Source organism: Schistocerca serialis, chromosome 2 (assembly GCF_023864345.2).
Source record: "Schistocerca serialis cubense isolate TAMUIC-IGC-003099 chromosome 2, iqSchSeri2.2, whole genome shotgun sequence".
NCBI lineage: Eukaryota > Metazoa > Arthropoda > Insecta > Orthoptera > Acrididae > Schistocerca > Schistocerca serialis.
The window spans coordinates 189,242,996-189,256,282 of NC_064639.1; the positions used below are offsets into that span (position 1 = coordinate 189,242,996).

General features: G+C 41.8%; 1 protein-coding gene across 1 annotated transcript; it reads right to left on the minus strand.

Moving 5' to 3' along the window:
* Positions 1 to 2,111: 2,111 nt before the first annotated feature.
* LOC126455481 (locustin) lies at positions 2,112 to 12,917 on the minus strand. Its single transcript, XM_050091233.1, has 3 exons — positions 12,806 to 12,917; positions 4,323 to 4,478; positions 2,112 to 2,242 (listed from the first exon to the last, which is right to left on the minus strand). The coding sequence occupies exons 1-3, from the start codon at positions 12,837 to 12,839 to the stop codon at positions 2,205 to 2,207; spliced, it is 228 nt and encodes a 75-aa protein (XP_049947190.1). The 5' UTR covers positions 12,840 to 12,917; the 3' UTR covers positions 2,112 to 2,204.
* Positions 12,918 to 13,287: the final 370 nt, after the last annotated feature.

A 13,287-nucleotide genomic window follows, 5' to 3' on the forward strand; every position in this document is an offset into this window, starting at 1 on the left:
CCCGTAGATCGGAATGGGGGGACTATTTTACCTCCGACATATTTTACCCAACAGGATGCCATCATCATTTAACCATACAGTAAAGCTGCGTGCCCTCGGGATAATTACAGCTGTAGTTTCCCCTTGCTTTCAGCCATTCGCAGTACCAGCACAGCAAGGCCGTTTTGCCATATCAATTATCCAGACTGTTGCCCCTGCAACTACTGAAAAGGCTGCTGCCCCTCTTCAGGAACAACACGTTTGTCTGGCCTCCCAAGAGATACCCCTCCGTTGTGGTTGCACCTATGACACGGCTATCTGTGTCGCTAAGGCACGCAAGTCTCCCCACCAACGGCAAGGTCCATGGTTCATGGGAAGGGGGGGGGGGGGGGCGTCCAGTAATTACGAAAACAAATATCTTTCAGTTAAATAATTTCTTAATTTTTACTGTTGCAGTTTAATCACTTTCCTGTTCCTTTATATTTAATTACAGAGCTTACCTACTCCACATCTAACTAAAGAGAAAGGTGAAATTAAATGTCTGCATCTTATGTATTTGTTTCCATAGGTAAAAACGACTCATCATATCATCACAGTTATAAAATACTAATAATTCCTGAGGAAAATATTTTTGCTTAATAAGCTAAAGTGTCAGTGTCAGTAAACAAACAGCCGAGTATTTGATTAGTCGCAGGTTCGAATTCTGCCTCGGGCATGGATGTGTGTGATGTCCTTAGGTTAGTTAGGTTTAAGTAGTTCTAAGTTCTAGGGGACCTCAGATGTTAAGTCCCATAGTGCTCAGAGCCATTTAATTAGTCAACATCAAACATCCATTCTGAGGACGAGATGTGACGTAAAAATAAATGAAATTCAAAAATATCGTTGAATAAGTTTTGGACAAGTATGTTCCGAGAGAGGTTTTAAGAGATGGGAAAGACCCACCGTGATCTAATTATCATGTTAGCAAGTTGCTACGTAAACAAAGTGAGCGTCACAGATTTCAGCGAAATCGAATCCTAGCTGACAAACAAAAGTTGGACGAAGCGAAAATGAGTCTAAGAACATCATTGAGAGAAGATTCACTGAGTTTGAAAGTAAAATTTTTCCAACTGATTTGACTAAAAACCGATCGAAATCATCAGTTCAGTAGCTCAGTGACCATAGTGGCACTGAAACGGAAGACGATTGAGGGAAGGCCGAGATACTGATTTCAGTCTTCCTAAAAGGTCATCATATGGTCCCTTCATTCAGACATTGTAATCATGGTAAAATGGAAGATACTAAGCTAAGTGATCGCATAACGGACGAGCAACTACAATCATTTAATAATGGAAAGGCATCTGGAACAGATGAAGTACTAATAAGAATATGTTATAACGAACCCTCTTTGCAGGTGCAAGCAGAACGTTTTATGCATCTTCCCGACATGTACAGCGCTGTTCGTCTTTTAAACTGCTTTGTCAGTTTGAGCAGCATTATAAGTCGTTTCAGAGCAGGCAATGTTTCTAAGGAAAGGTATGTGAATAAATGCCAATAGGAAAACACAGCACTTTCGAGAGCTCTAAACTTCCTTTTTTTCTTTCACAACGTATGGTTGCTTTTATAACTGCAAGAACCACATCTCCCACAGAAAACTCAGCGATGTTTCAATGGGAAAGCAAAAGATAAGGTCCTCATCCCTTGCAGCCGTATGACCACTTCTGTGATTCCAGACTGACGTTCACCACCTGCACGATGTCACTTAGAAGATTTCCTACACTTCGAAGTGGCAAGATCAGTATGAGTATTGGTGAAAGTAAAGGAGTCATTTTAAATCATCTGCTGTCCTTATCGCCTCTACTAGAAATTACAGTTGTGTTCTGTCTTACGCTCCCAAGATATGCTGCCCGTTTGTTGTTAACTTTATCACATAAGTATCATGTGTTGTGACCTTGTGTTGCTAAAAATTTGTGAGAAACTGAGTGTACCTTCATTTTTTTATAAACTCAGATTTTGTGACGTCATGTACCGTTTGTTGTGTGTATAAAGTATATCCCTGATCACAGTCTGCTGTTTCTTATTGCGTCTTTTGTCTTTTCATTAATAACAGTGACATCTTGATGTGTACAGTAAAGGTTAAATAAGTTTAATTATTTTTTAAGAAAGTTTATTAAAATTTAAAAACGTAAGACAAATAATAAATAACGTATTTTGGTTGAATTGCTGGTTCACAGTATACTGCTGCTTCATATACATTTGCTTCCCTTACTGATCTGGAAGTAATCTGAAACAGAAGGAAAAATGATTATGTAGCTTTCCAGAAAATTGTTATAATGTAAAGTAATTTAACAGAAGTCGCTCTTAAACTTTCTATTCTAAAGGAATAGTTTGAAAACTTAAAAGTTTGAGAGAAAAGTTAATTAATCTTTCTGTAAATTTTATATTCGAGCCCTAAAACTAATTGTATTCATTATGATATATGTAAGTTCAGTCGGACGTCTTTGGTGTAAAAGAGGCGTTACCATCGCAGAACATGAAGATTTGTTCAGCACAGATTGATACACGTAGGTCTGAGGTTGGTAGCTCATCTCTAATGCTTACGGTTCCAACCAAATGTGTACGCGGAAATGAAGTAAGTCTGGCATGTGATGTAATAGGCTGAATGAATATTGCCGCCTAGCAGTAAACTATGCTATCAAAGCTTATGCATTACCTGAAAATGGGCATTCCGCAGTGACTTTCTGATAGGAGCTGTGCTATTGACTTACAGAATATGTTATCGACTCTTATTACAAAATAGTTAGTACAATATAGTTTACAACGAACACGAAATGTGCTAATAAATATGCATCTAAGCCAAGCTCTAAGAAATCTGTCCACTCCTACTACAATATTTCTCCTTACTGAGTTTGATCTCTGAAGACACGAGTTTGTTGTCAAGAAATGCTTAACTAGCAGATCCCTAAAAGTCTAGAGCGGCTTCTCGTAATAATTTACAGCCTACCAATCATAATTGAAACAAAATGAACACAATAAAGAAGTCTGCTGCAGCGCTGTTACCAGTTTTCAAACGCGAGGCGCTAACGGCTGCAGGCAGTAACGGTAGCCGTCTATACAGCTGTGACAATAATGAGGCGTTGCCATAGACACGTTTACAAAATCGCGTTACGTTAATGGTTGAGACAGGCACGCGCGACCGCCGCGCCATGCCCACCGCAACTGTCAGGAATCAACCTACGCTGACTCAACTATAAGATGGTAGGCTAAAAGTCTATATTACAAGTCAATCAATGGACTATCGGTCTGACTGCCGGTAGAGCGCAGCACCTCTATCCGCCGAGGCGCTACGAGGGTAAGGCCCGTACTCAGAATGCAGGCTGTATGTTCCTGGAGCCGAACTGGCTGGAATGGAATGAGGAAATCTCCCCGCCCTTACACGGACCTCCAGAACCGGAGTTAAGTACTCTTTCACCAGACCACCATCCAACTAGAATGATGCGTGAATAAAGTCAGTTCACAGAAAGTTTCTGTTTGCGTTAATGAATAGCTTTGCTAATCATAAGTGTAAAATTAAAGTCATTATATTTATTTCTTTAAAGTCAGTACCGCCATTAGACTGTTGTTTATTTATAGTTTTACATTTACACTTACACAATCATGATTTCGGCTTCAAAGTGCCATTATCAAGTGTTTTCTGAAAGCAGGTTAGACAATAACAGTGAAATACATAACAAGTGATATAACCATATAACGCTTACTTACAAGTGTTATAAATTGCCTAAGATGGCATACTGTCGTATTAAAATACATTATTAGACACATTGTCTAAGAGTCGATATTTCTGGCAGAGCCTACTGCTTTGTTTCATTATTAGTACACCATCTTGACTGAATGACAGTTGGCTAAGTGTCAAATTGCCTTGGTCAAAGAAAGCCCTGTTACAAGCAGGTGACCTTTTTTAGTCTTTGGATTCAGTATCCGGTAGGATAGGAAAGGTTAGGAGCAATTGATTTTCTTTGGTAGTTGCTATATCTTTGCAGTACCTGTTTATCTTAGTATACAATGAAGTTGCCTGCCCCTTGGAACGCACTACCGTTACAGCCGCCATTTTAAAGGCTGCGTATAGCGTCACCACCAATCGGAACTTCACAAATCTATAGCGGCTGAAGCGGGAATATTCCACGATGTCCCACAACAATTTCCGAATTTTTTAAACCGAAACTGCCAGGGAAAAAAATGTGTTGCATTACTTATTGAAAGCCGCTCGTTTATCACTGTTACAGGCGTAATGAATAGAGAGCTTTCGAGCGAAAAGGCAGCGCAACGTCCAGATAGGCGAGTCACCACACCGCGACTTGACTCACCTGTGCCGTGACATTTGTTGTAGCAACGCATGTGGCAGCCGCTGCTGAAGCCGCGACGTCCGTTCTTGTAGCTGCTGGCGCAGATGGGGTCGAAGATGATGCACTGCGGACAAGAGCAACTCGTGGTCGCCGCATCCGCCATGCAAGCGACAGCGCCTGTAAAAGGAACAACCCGTATGAAGCACACCACTAAGAGAAACTACCCATGCGAAACACAGCTTGCTTTACTCACACTCGATGCTGTGCGAGTAGTTGATGCACTACAACGTGTAGAACCACCTTCCTAGGTTTCCGAAAGTTATTTCGAGGGTTACTCCAAAAGACATGCACACTACTTTTGTAAAAATACTGTTTTCATTCTGCATGTGTGAAAGTTTTACAGTGTGTAGAGACATCCTTCCCACTTGTTTTCAAACTTAGGTCAACCTGTTCCCATGAGTGGCGCCGTCACAGCAAGTCTTCAATATGGCTGCTACACTTCACGTTCGTCAGAAGCAACGTGCTGTCATAGAATTCCTGTGCTGTGAAAACTGTGAAAACCAGACGGTGGGAAAGTTCCACAAGAGGTTGTAAATGGTGTATGGAGATGCTGCTGTCGATCGCAGTACAGTTAGTCGGTGAACGAACAGGTTACGTGATGAAAGCGGGCACGGCAATATTGAGGATTGTCCTCGCAGCGGCAGGCCTCGTACTGCACACACTCCAGACAATGTGCAGAGAGTTAATGAATTGGTGACTGCCGACAGACGCATCACAGTGAACGAATTGTCACGCTACGTTGGGATAGGAAAAGGAAGTGTTTGCAGAATACTGAAAGTGTTGGCGTTAAAAAAGGTTTGTGCCAGGTGGGTTCTCAGGATGTTGACAGTGGCTCACAAAGAAACAAGTTAAACGGTATGCAGCGAACTTTTGGAACAGTACGAGGATGGTGGAGATGATTTTCTTGGAAGAATTGTGACAGGTGATGAAACATGGCTCCATCATTTTTCACCAGAGACGAAGAGGCAATCAATGGAGTAGCATCATGCAAATTCACCCAAGAAAAAAAATTCAAAACCACACTTTCTGCTGGAAAAGATATGGCTGTGGTTTTTTTTTTCGATTCCGAAGGACTCTTGCTTGTGGACATCATGCCAGGTGGAACCTCTATAAATTCTGATGCATATGTGACGACACTGAAGGAACTTCAAGCTCGACTGAGTCGTGTTCTACCACATCGGCAAAAGCAGGATGTTTTGCTGTTGCACGACAATGCACGGCCACATGTCAGTCAAAAAAACCATGGAAGCGATCACAAAACTCGAATGGACAACACTGAAACACCCGCCTTACAGTCCTGACCTGGCTCCATGTTACTATCATCTCTTTGGGAAACTAAAAGACTCTCTTCGTGGAACAAGGTTTGAAGATGATGACTCCCTTTTGCACGCTGCCAAACAGTGGCTCCAACAGGTTGGTCCAGAATTTTACGGTGCAGGTACACAGGCGCTGGTTCCAAGATGGCGTAAGGCGGTTGAGAGGGATGGAAATTACGTGGAGAAATGAAAATATTGTTCCTAAAGGATGTATCTACACGCTGTAAAACTTTCAAATATGTAGAATAAAAGATGGATTTTAAAAAAAAATAGTGTGCATTTCTTTTGGAGTGACCCTCGTATACTGGGCACCACATTACTGAACGGCTAAAACGTTCGTCCAGTCCCAGCTGCAGGCTGCCTACCTAGCGACTTGCAGAGCCAACAAAAATTTGATTTTCAGTGTTTTATTTACAGAATGAAGATCCACTTCAGTTGCTTGTAGTTTTCTTAATTTTTACCACGACCGGGATTAGAATCTTAAAGCTTCTTCCGTGTCGTGGAATTGAAAACTGTGAAATTCTGTCACAATAAACTCATTAAAAGGTACGGTCTTATGTTAACATCTGAACACTAAAAGTCAAGGATTAAAGTTAGAAACTGCGTATGTGTCTTGGGCGGCGGTAACTCACGGCGCGCAAATAACCGAGATTATATTCATCCAGTATTTGAGAATGAGAGCACTTAGCGACTTCCAACAATGAAGGGCCTCTACATGAGCCTCTTCATGATTTTGCTTAAGATTTAAGTTAAAGTTTCCTACCTCTGACACCTCAATTCCAGGCTCAAACTGTCAATTACATAAAAAAAGACAGAGCAACTGAGTGTTCCTACAGTGGACAAAATGTATATCATCTTTATTTCACTAAGATTTTTGGTAATTATCGGAACCCCACACGCATAATAAATACATTTATGTGACATATGTCAGTATGTACATCCTTTCTTCCTATCACCTTATGAAAGAAAAGCGTGAAGAGTGCAAAAAAAAGTTCAAAAAATTCGGCATGTAGATCTGTCGGAATAAAAGTAGTCTGGTTCAAATGGCTCTGAGCACTATGGGACTTAACTTCTAAGGTCATCAGTCCCCTAGAACTTAGAACTACTTAAACCTACCTAACCTACCTAACATCACGCACACCCATGCCCGAGGCAGGATTCGAACCTGCGACCGTAGTGGTCGCGTGGTTCCAGACTGTAGCGCCTAGAACCGCTCGGCCACCCCGACCGGCAAAAGTAGTCTGGAACTGTGGTAGAATGCCACTCCTATTAAGCACGTACCGGGCAAGAAAGATGTTTCTATGCGCCTTGGACGAAGCTCTTGTGTAAGTTGGAACTGTTGTGGATTGGCAGGAGACCAACCCACTAAATTGAGAGGAAGCCGAAAGGCACACGTTTAAGCTCACGCAGGCTGGCGTGAGGTCTGGAACAGGACAAGGTAATTAGAACTTAGAAAAAAGGAGGTAATTGGTAGAATACTTAACTTTAATCCATTAATGTTGAACGTAGCTCTTGTCTGTACATTATTTACAATTTCAATAGCAACTGAACATGGCGCCTTGCTAGGTCGTAGCAAATGACGTAGCTGAAGGCTATGCTAACTATCGTCTCGGCAAATGAGAGCGTAATTTATCAGTGAACCATCGCTAGCAAAGTCGGCTGTACAACTGGGGCGAGTGCTAGGAAGCCTCTCTAGACCTGCTGTGTGGCGGCGCTCGGTCTGCAATCACTGACAGTGGCGACTCGCGGGTCCGACGTATACTACCGGACCGCGGCCGATTTAAAGGCTACCACCTAGCAAGTGTGCTGTCTGGCGGTGACACCACAGGAACCACACGATATGGAGCTCCCTGAGCACTTCCGGCGGAACGGGACGCGTGTGTTCCAAAAGTTCGCTCGGCAGTGTTTTAGGAGACGCGAGACCGGTGACATCGACTAAGTGTGAATGTGCCTATTCATAGTTAATTTAATACCTTATTTTGGTAGATTTCAGCTCCAGTCAAAATTACATCACTCATTGCTCGTTGAGTGGTATACAGAATTTTTCTTGCTAATTTCGGAACAATATGAGAAGTTGAACTTAGCCACGCTTGCAAACTATTGTTCTGCTCTACCTTTGTTCAGACACGTGGACGTGTGATGTATCTTCTCAGTTCGGTCTGATTTAGTTCGTTGGTGATCTCACGAGTATAGTATAATTCAATATATTTCTGAAATTTCGCTAATTTTAATTCATGATCTAGTTTCCACGTGTCTTTGTTGCCCCAGCACGTGTTAAGTACAGACCTGAGAGCCTTAACATCGCAGATCATGTTCATAGTAATGTATCCTGTCCAATTTGCTTAGTTATTCTCAATTTTAACACTCATTTTATGCAGAACTTTTGTTTGTGACGATCACGTATTCGCGGATTGTGATAGTCGTTACATGTCACATTTACTGGTTCTCAGGATAAAACTTCCAAATTAATTTCAGAATTTCGTCTATGGTGCAATTATTAACAGTTTACTTATCGATGAATTCTTGTTCACTTGCTTCGGGCACTCAAGCGAAGGGATGGACCGTTTGCTAATCAGGTGCATACTGGTGGAGTTTTTATAGTTGTCCTATACTATAGCATAGTTCTTATAGTTGTCCTGAATCTCTGTGATATGTGTATAAGTGCGTGAATGTTGCTATTGAAAGATTCCTCTGATCTTTCCATAATTAATGATAAATTGAGCTGGCGTCTCCAAGGCGCAGTTGCAAATGTAGTTTTATAACTCAGACGAGAGTGTTACGAAGAACAGCAATCATCAGCCGCTTAGTAGCTGTTTAGTTTATTAGTTTGCTAGGCTGTGTCTTGCATAAATGTGATATCTTTACCAGAGCACATGCTTACGTATTCCCTTGCAAACTTCAATTTTTACGTCGTACTAGTATCTGTTATGCAAAAGATGAATATGGCGAAGTTATTTATTTAATATTTATTCAACGATCATAAATGTGCAGATCCGGCAACTCAGTCCGTTTAAACATCAAAGGTTTTTCTTTCATGTATACCCAGATACTGTCTTCCCACTTTCCACGTTAATACATGCCTCATTTTTATGGACACCGATCCTCAACCAGATCCAGCACGCACAGACACCGTTCAATAATTTCTAACTTTTAACGCTTCTAAGTCCTTCCGAGTTTATAGCTGTGCTAGACATGGGAGTTCGATTCTGTCAAAGATCGTGCGACTGCTGGTCGTTGACCAATAAGCAATATTCTCTCTGGTAGAGTATGTTCATAGAAATACTGCACGTTCGGTGAGTTATTGAATAATGGAACCCGTAACGTTATACTTGATAGAAGATGTTCTATAGTGATGAAAGCAAAAATAGGTGCGCTTCAAGGAAACCTGCAATATCTCAATACACACAAATGATTTGCCAGATAGGCTTGCGGCACTATCAGATGTTGAACATAGAAATTTTGATTTTATTTTGATTTAATCAATATTTTCTGTTTGTTGGCGTTTAGTTACAGAGACATGGAAAAAAATCTATGCTGTCATTAGGCATCATTTACTCACCTTAAAATCTAACTGAAAATAATCTAAACGGCAGAAATAATTCATTCTTTAAGCCGCTTTCGCGTGTGATTACGTACATTCGACCTTCAGCCCCAGATCACGTTTCTTACGTGATCTGGGCTTCAGCGAAGATTATAGATTTTCAATTGTTTCTTCCAAGTGATGCTAAATACAGTCTAGCTCGATGCAGCCAAATTATGTGTGTCGCCAGACGGTAACATCAGGCGTGTACGAGTGTTTTCCTTAAATTTATATGCAAATTAATTCCTTGTTGCCAAATGACACCATGCAATAAGTGAGTTAAACTATCGTTGTTTCGCATTTTATAACACTTGAGTGAAATACAGCCTGCGAATACAAATAGGAAAAACCGTGATGTACTCGCCACGCAAGCGACAGGGCTTGGAACGGCAGTCGTATGAAAGAAAACCGGTCACCAGGGAAAAACTCATTCGAAGCACAGCTTGCTTTATGCACACTCCAAGTCGCGGGAATAGCTGATACAGATGAACCGGTAAAGACGTCCTCCTAGATTTTCGAAACACTCTCTACTCTGCACCACATTATTAAACGACTAAAAATATGTTTAGCTCCCTACGCTTCATCATTAAATGCAGTACAGACACGTTCTAATAAACTCGTGCTTTTTGTTTACGATGCCGTAACTATCACCTTTCAGTGGACAGTAATTAAAGTTTGATAAGTAATGAGAGGAATCGTCACCAACAACTGTTACCATTAGTGGCAAACGCTTGTTGTCTTTTGTTAGCGAATAACGAGTTAAAACTCATTAAGACTTGAAAACGAATGATATTGTTACTGAAATAATACTTCTTCCACGCATCTTCCTCGCGCTGGTTGCTACTCAGTAGCGAAGGCAGTTAACTGACATTAATATAGTGGTAACCAGTGTAGAAGTACGAAACCGGCATTTGGTTGCAATAATTACACGTCAGTAGTTTGAAACTGATAAACAATATTTTATTCAAAATAATCTCCATTGCTATTTATATTTTTCTCCCACCTCTCCGGCATGCTAAAATGCCACGCCAAAAAAAATTCTTCTTTTGAAGCGAACCGGTCAGCGAGCCATTTTCGCATATTTTCATACGAACTGAAGCGTTGTTCAGGGAGAATGTTTCCCAGTGATGCAAATAGGTGATAATCGGACGGAGCCAAGTCTGGAGAATAAGCCGCATGCCCCGGTATTTTCCAACTGAACGCCTCGATCGTTTCCCTGACCCGTTTTGCTTTGTGTGATGAGGCGTTATTATGAAGCAATGTGACTTTGTGTTGCCTTTCTCTATATTTCGGTCATTTTTCAGGTAGTGCTTTATTTAAATCGATCATTTTCTGTTAGTACTTTCGCCAGGTTTTATAAGCCCATAATAGATGACACCATTTTGATCCTACCAAACATAGAGCATTGTCTTCTTTCCAAAGCGATTTGGTCTTTCAATGGATGTCGATGGTTTGCCTGGACTGACCCATGATTTACGACGCTTAGGATTCTCAAAATACATCCATTTTTCATCACCTGTCACTATTCGATGGAGGAACGACTTCTTTTTGTATCTGGCGAGCAACATTTCACAGGTGATCTTTCGATTTCCTTTCTATCTTTTATTCAGTTCATGCGGAAACAATTTTTCCGCTTTCTGCACCTTTCCCTTAGCTTTCAAACAGAAGAGAAACAGCTTTCTGCGCCACATTCATTTGTTCCGCGAGTTCCTGTTGTGTCTGAGTATCATCTTCATCTAATAACGCCTGCAACTCGTAGTCTTCGAACTTTTTCGGTGCTTTCCCACGCTCGTCGTTTCTCACGTCAAAATCACCACTTTTGAATTTTCTGAACCACTCAAAACACTGTGTTTTCCCAAGAGCATGTTCGCCGAAAGCTTCGACAAGCATTCGATGCGATTCTGCAGCAGTTTTCTTCAAATGGTAACAGAAAATCGATGCTTTCTGCATATCGTAAGTCGAAGGTACAAAACTCGAAATGTTTACGAGTCTGAAACACACAACGAAGTATGGAACTTGAGTTACTGTGTGTTGACATTTGTCGTCAACCGTTACAGGAAGCAGATGCAGATGGCGCTGCAGACGCGGTCTCACGGGTCCGACACTGTCGGCTAGCACCATCTATAGGGAAATTCCGGTTTTATACTTCTAACCTGGTAAATTACGCATCAATGCCCAGGATTTCATCCCAAACCTCTGCTTTGTCTAATGCGTTTAAATTAAGTATGTGGTGTCGTAGCATCGACATTTATCGGTTTTTGTAACATCGTTTTCAGTCACAGTCGCAAAATTCTAAACATATTGACATTTCTGATGTTCAAGGCGTCATCAAGTTAGTCATATTACGGCTCTTCATCCGTCTAGGGGCGTCATCTACGCAAATCGTACACACAGTCGGTCAAGTTCTGAGCCCGCAACAGTAGTGGTTCTGCAAAACTGGTCATAGATGTGAAACGGAAATGAGCATTGTCGTAATTGCCCGGGAGGCCCCTTGCGAGGCAGGTCCGGCCGCCTTGGTGCAGGTCTTATTACATTCGACGCCACACTGGGCGACCTGCGCTCCGGATGGGGATGAAATGATGATGAAGACAACACAATACCCAGTCCCTGAGTGGAGAAAATCCCCGCCCGACCCAGCCGGGAATCGAGCCCGGGCCCGTAGGACGCAATCCGTCACGCTGACCACTCAGCTGTCGCTCATCAGACTTTCAGTTCTTTCTCTGCCGTCATCAATGACAAAAGCAGTACGCTTTAGACGACATATTCGTCCCGACCGACTCAGTGACTGATAGTTCAAACAATTCCCAGTTGCACATTTTTAATTATATGATATGTTTGGAAGCCTTTGTATGATCTTCAGATCTAAGAAAATAGTTGCGTCAGCAACCCGTCTTGTCTGTGTCAGAACCTCATGTCAGAGGATTTTGATATGAGATTTCGACCCAGACAATGTCTGGAAAGAAATCTCCGCCATTTGACTGTTAACTGCTCATTTATTTTGCACAGTGTAAAATAAACGAACAGTTAACAGACAAAAGGTGAAAATTCCTACCAAAAACTTCAGCATGACTGGTCGTCCAAGAAGGAAAGATCATTGAGACAAACAAAACGGCTGACGCAGCCACTTAGATCTGAAGACGATCCAGAGAGATCGAAACATGTCATGTAATTGAAAATGTAGAACTGAGACTGAAGAATAAATGAGAGTTGTACTAAAAAAATATAAAAAAACACTGCGGTAAACTCCGTAAGGACTCGCTGCAATAATCGAAAATTTTATTATGTAAAATACAATGTTAACATTATTCACAAGAAAGGCGCATAAAGAGTGGTATTAAAGGACAGATTCCCAAATTTAAGTAAGCGAAACCCTACAGACCCATCCTGCAAAACAATTGTCAATGAAGAGAAACAACTCATTTCCGTAACTTTGTCTCCGCTTCTACAGTTACCACCCGCAAAATCAATATTCGTGGAAGCACAGCTATGAAGAACGACCTCGCAACGGCTAACAGTCTCGACAATTGTAAGCAGTATGGGAGACTCACCGATAAGCAGGATAACCAGCAGGTAGGCCTTCATCTTGATTTGGATTGCAACTTTTCGGACCGTCTGAGAGGAGCTTCTGGTACCGTGGAAACGCCTGACTGCTGCTTTTATAGGACGCAGATGCGTGACGTCACACGCTGCAAGCGGGAGGCAGGGAAGCACCGCTGTGCCGTTGACCTCGTTCGCGGTGCACCAGCTTCTGGGAACGCCATGTTTGTGTTGCCACGCTCGTTAATACGAGGCGGAGTCAAGGGGGAGGAAGTAGTGTACAGATGCTAGTCGAGGAACGTCAGCATAACGGTTTGATGTCTGCTGAAAAAGGCTCCAAGGCTTTATTGCAGCGTGTTCCAAGAATTGATGTGTTGTTGTCTTTCCGGTATGAGCAAGATATCTTTCTCCCAGTAAGTTATTTGTTTTTCAAGGCGTCGCGATTGTTTACATCTTCCATTACACCGTTTTACTGCGTAATAGCAACCACTTT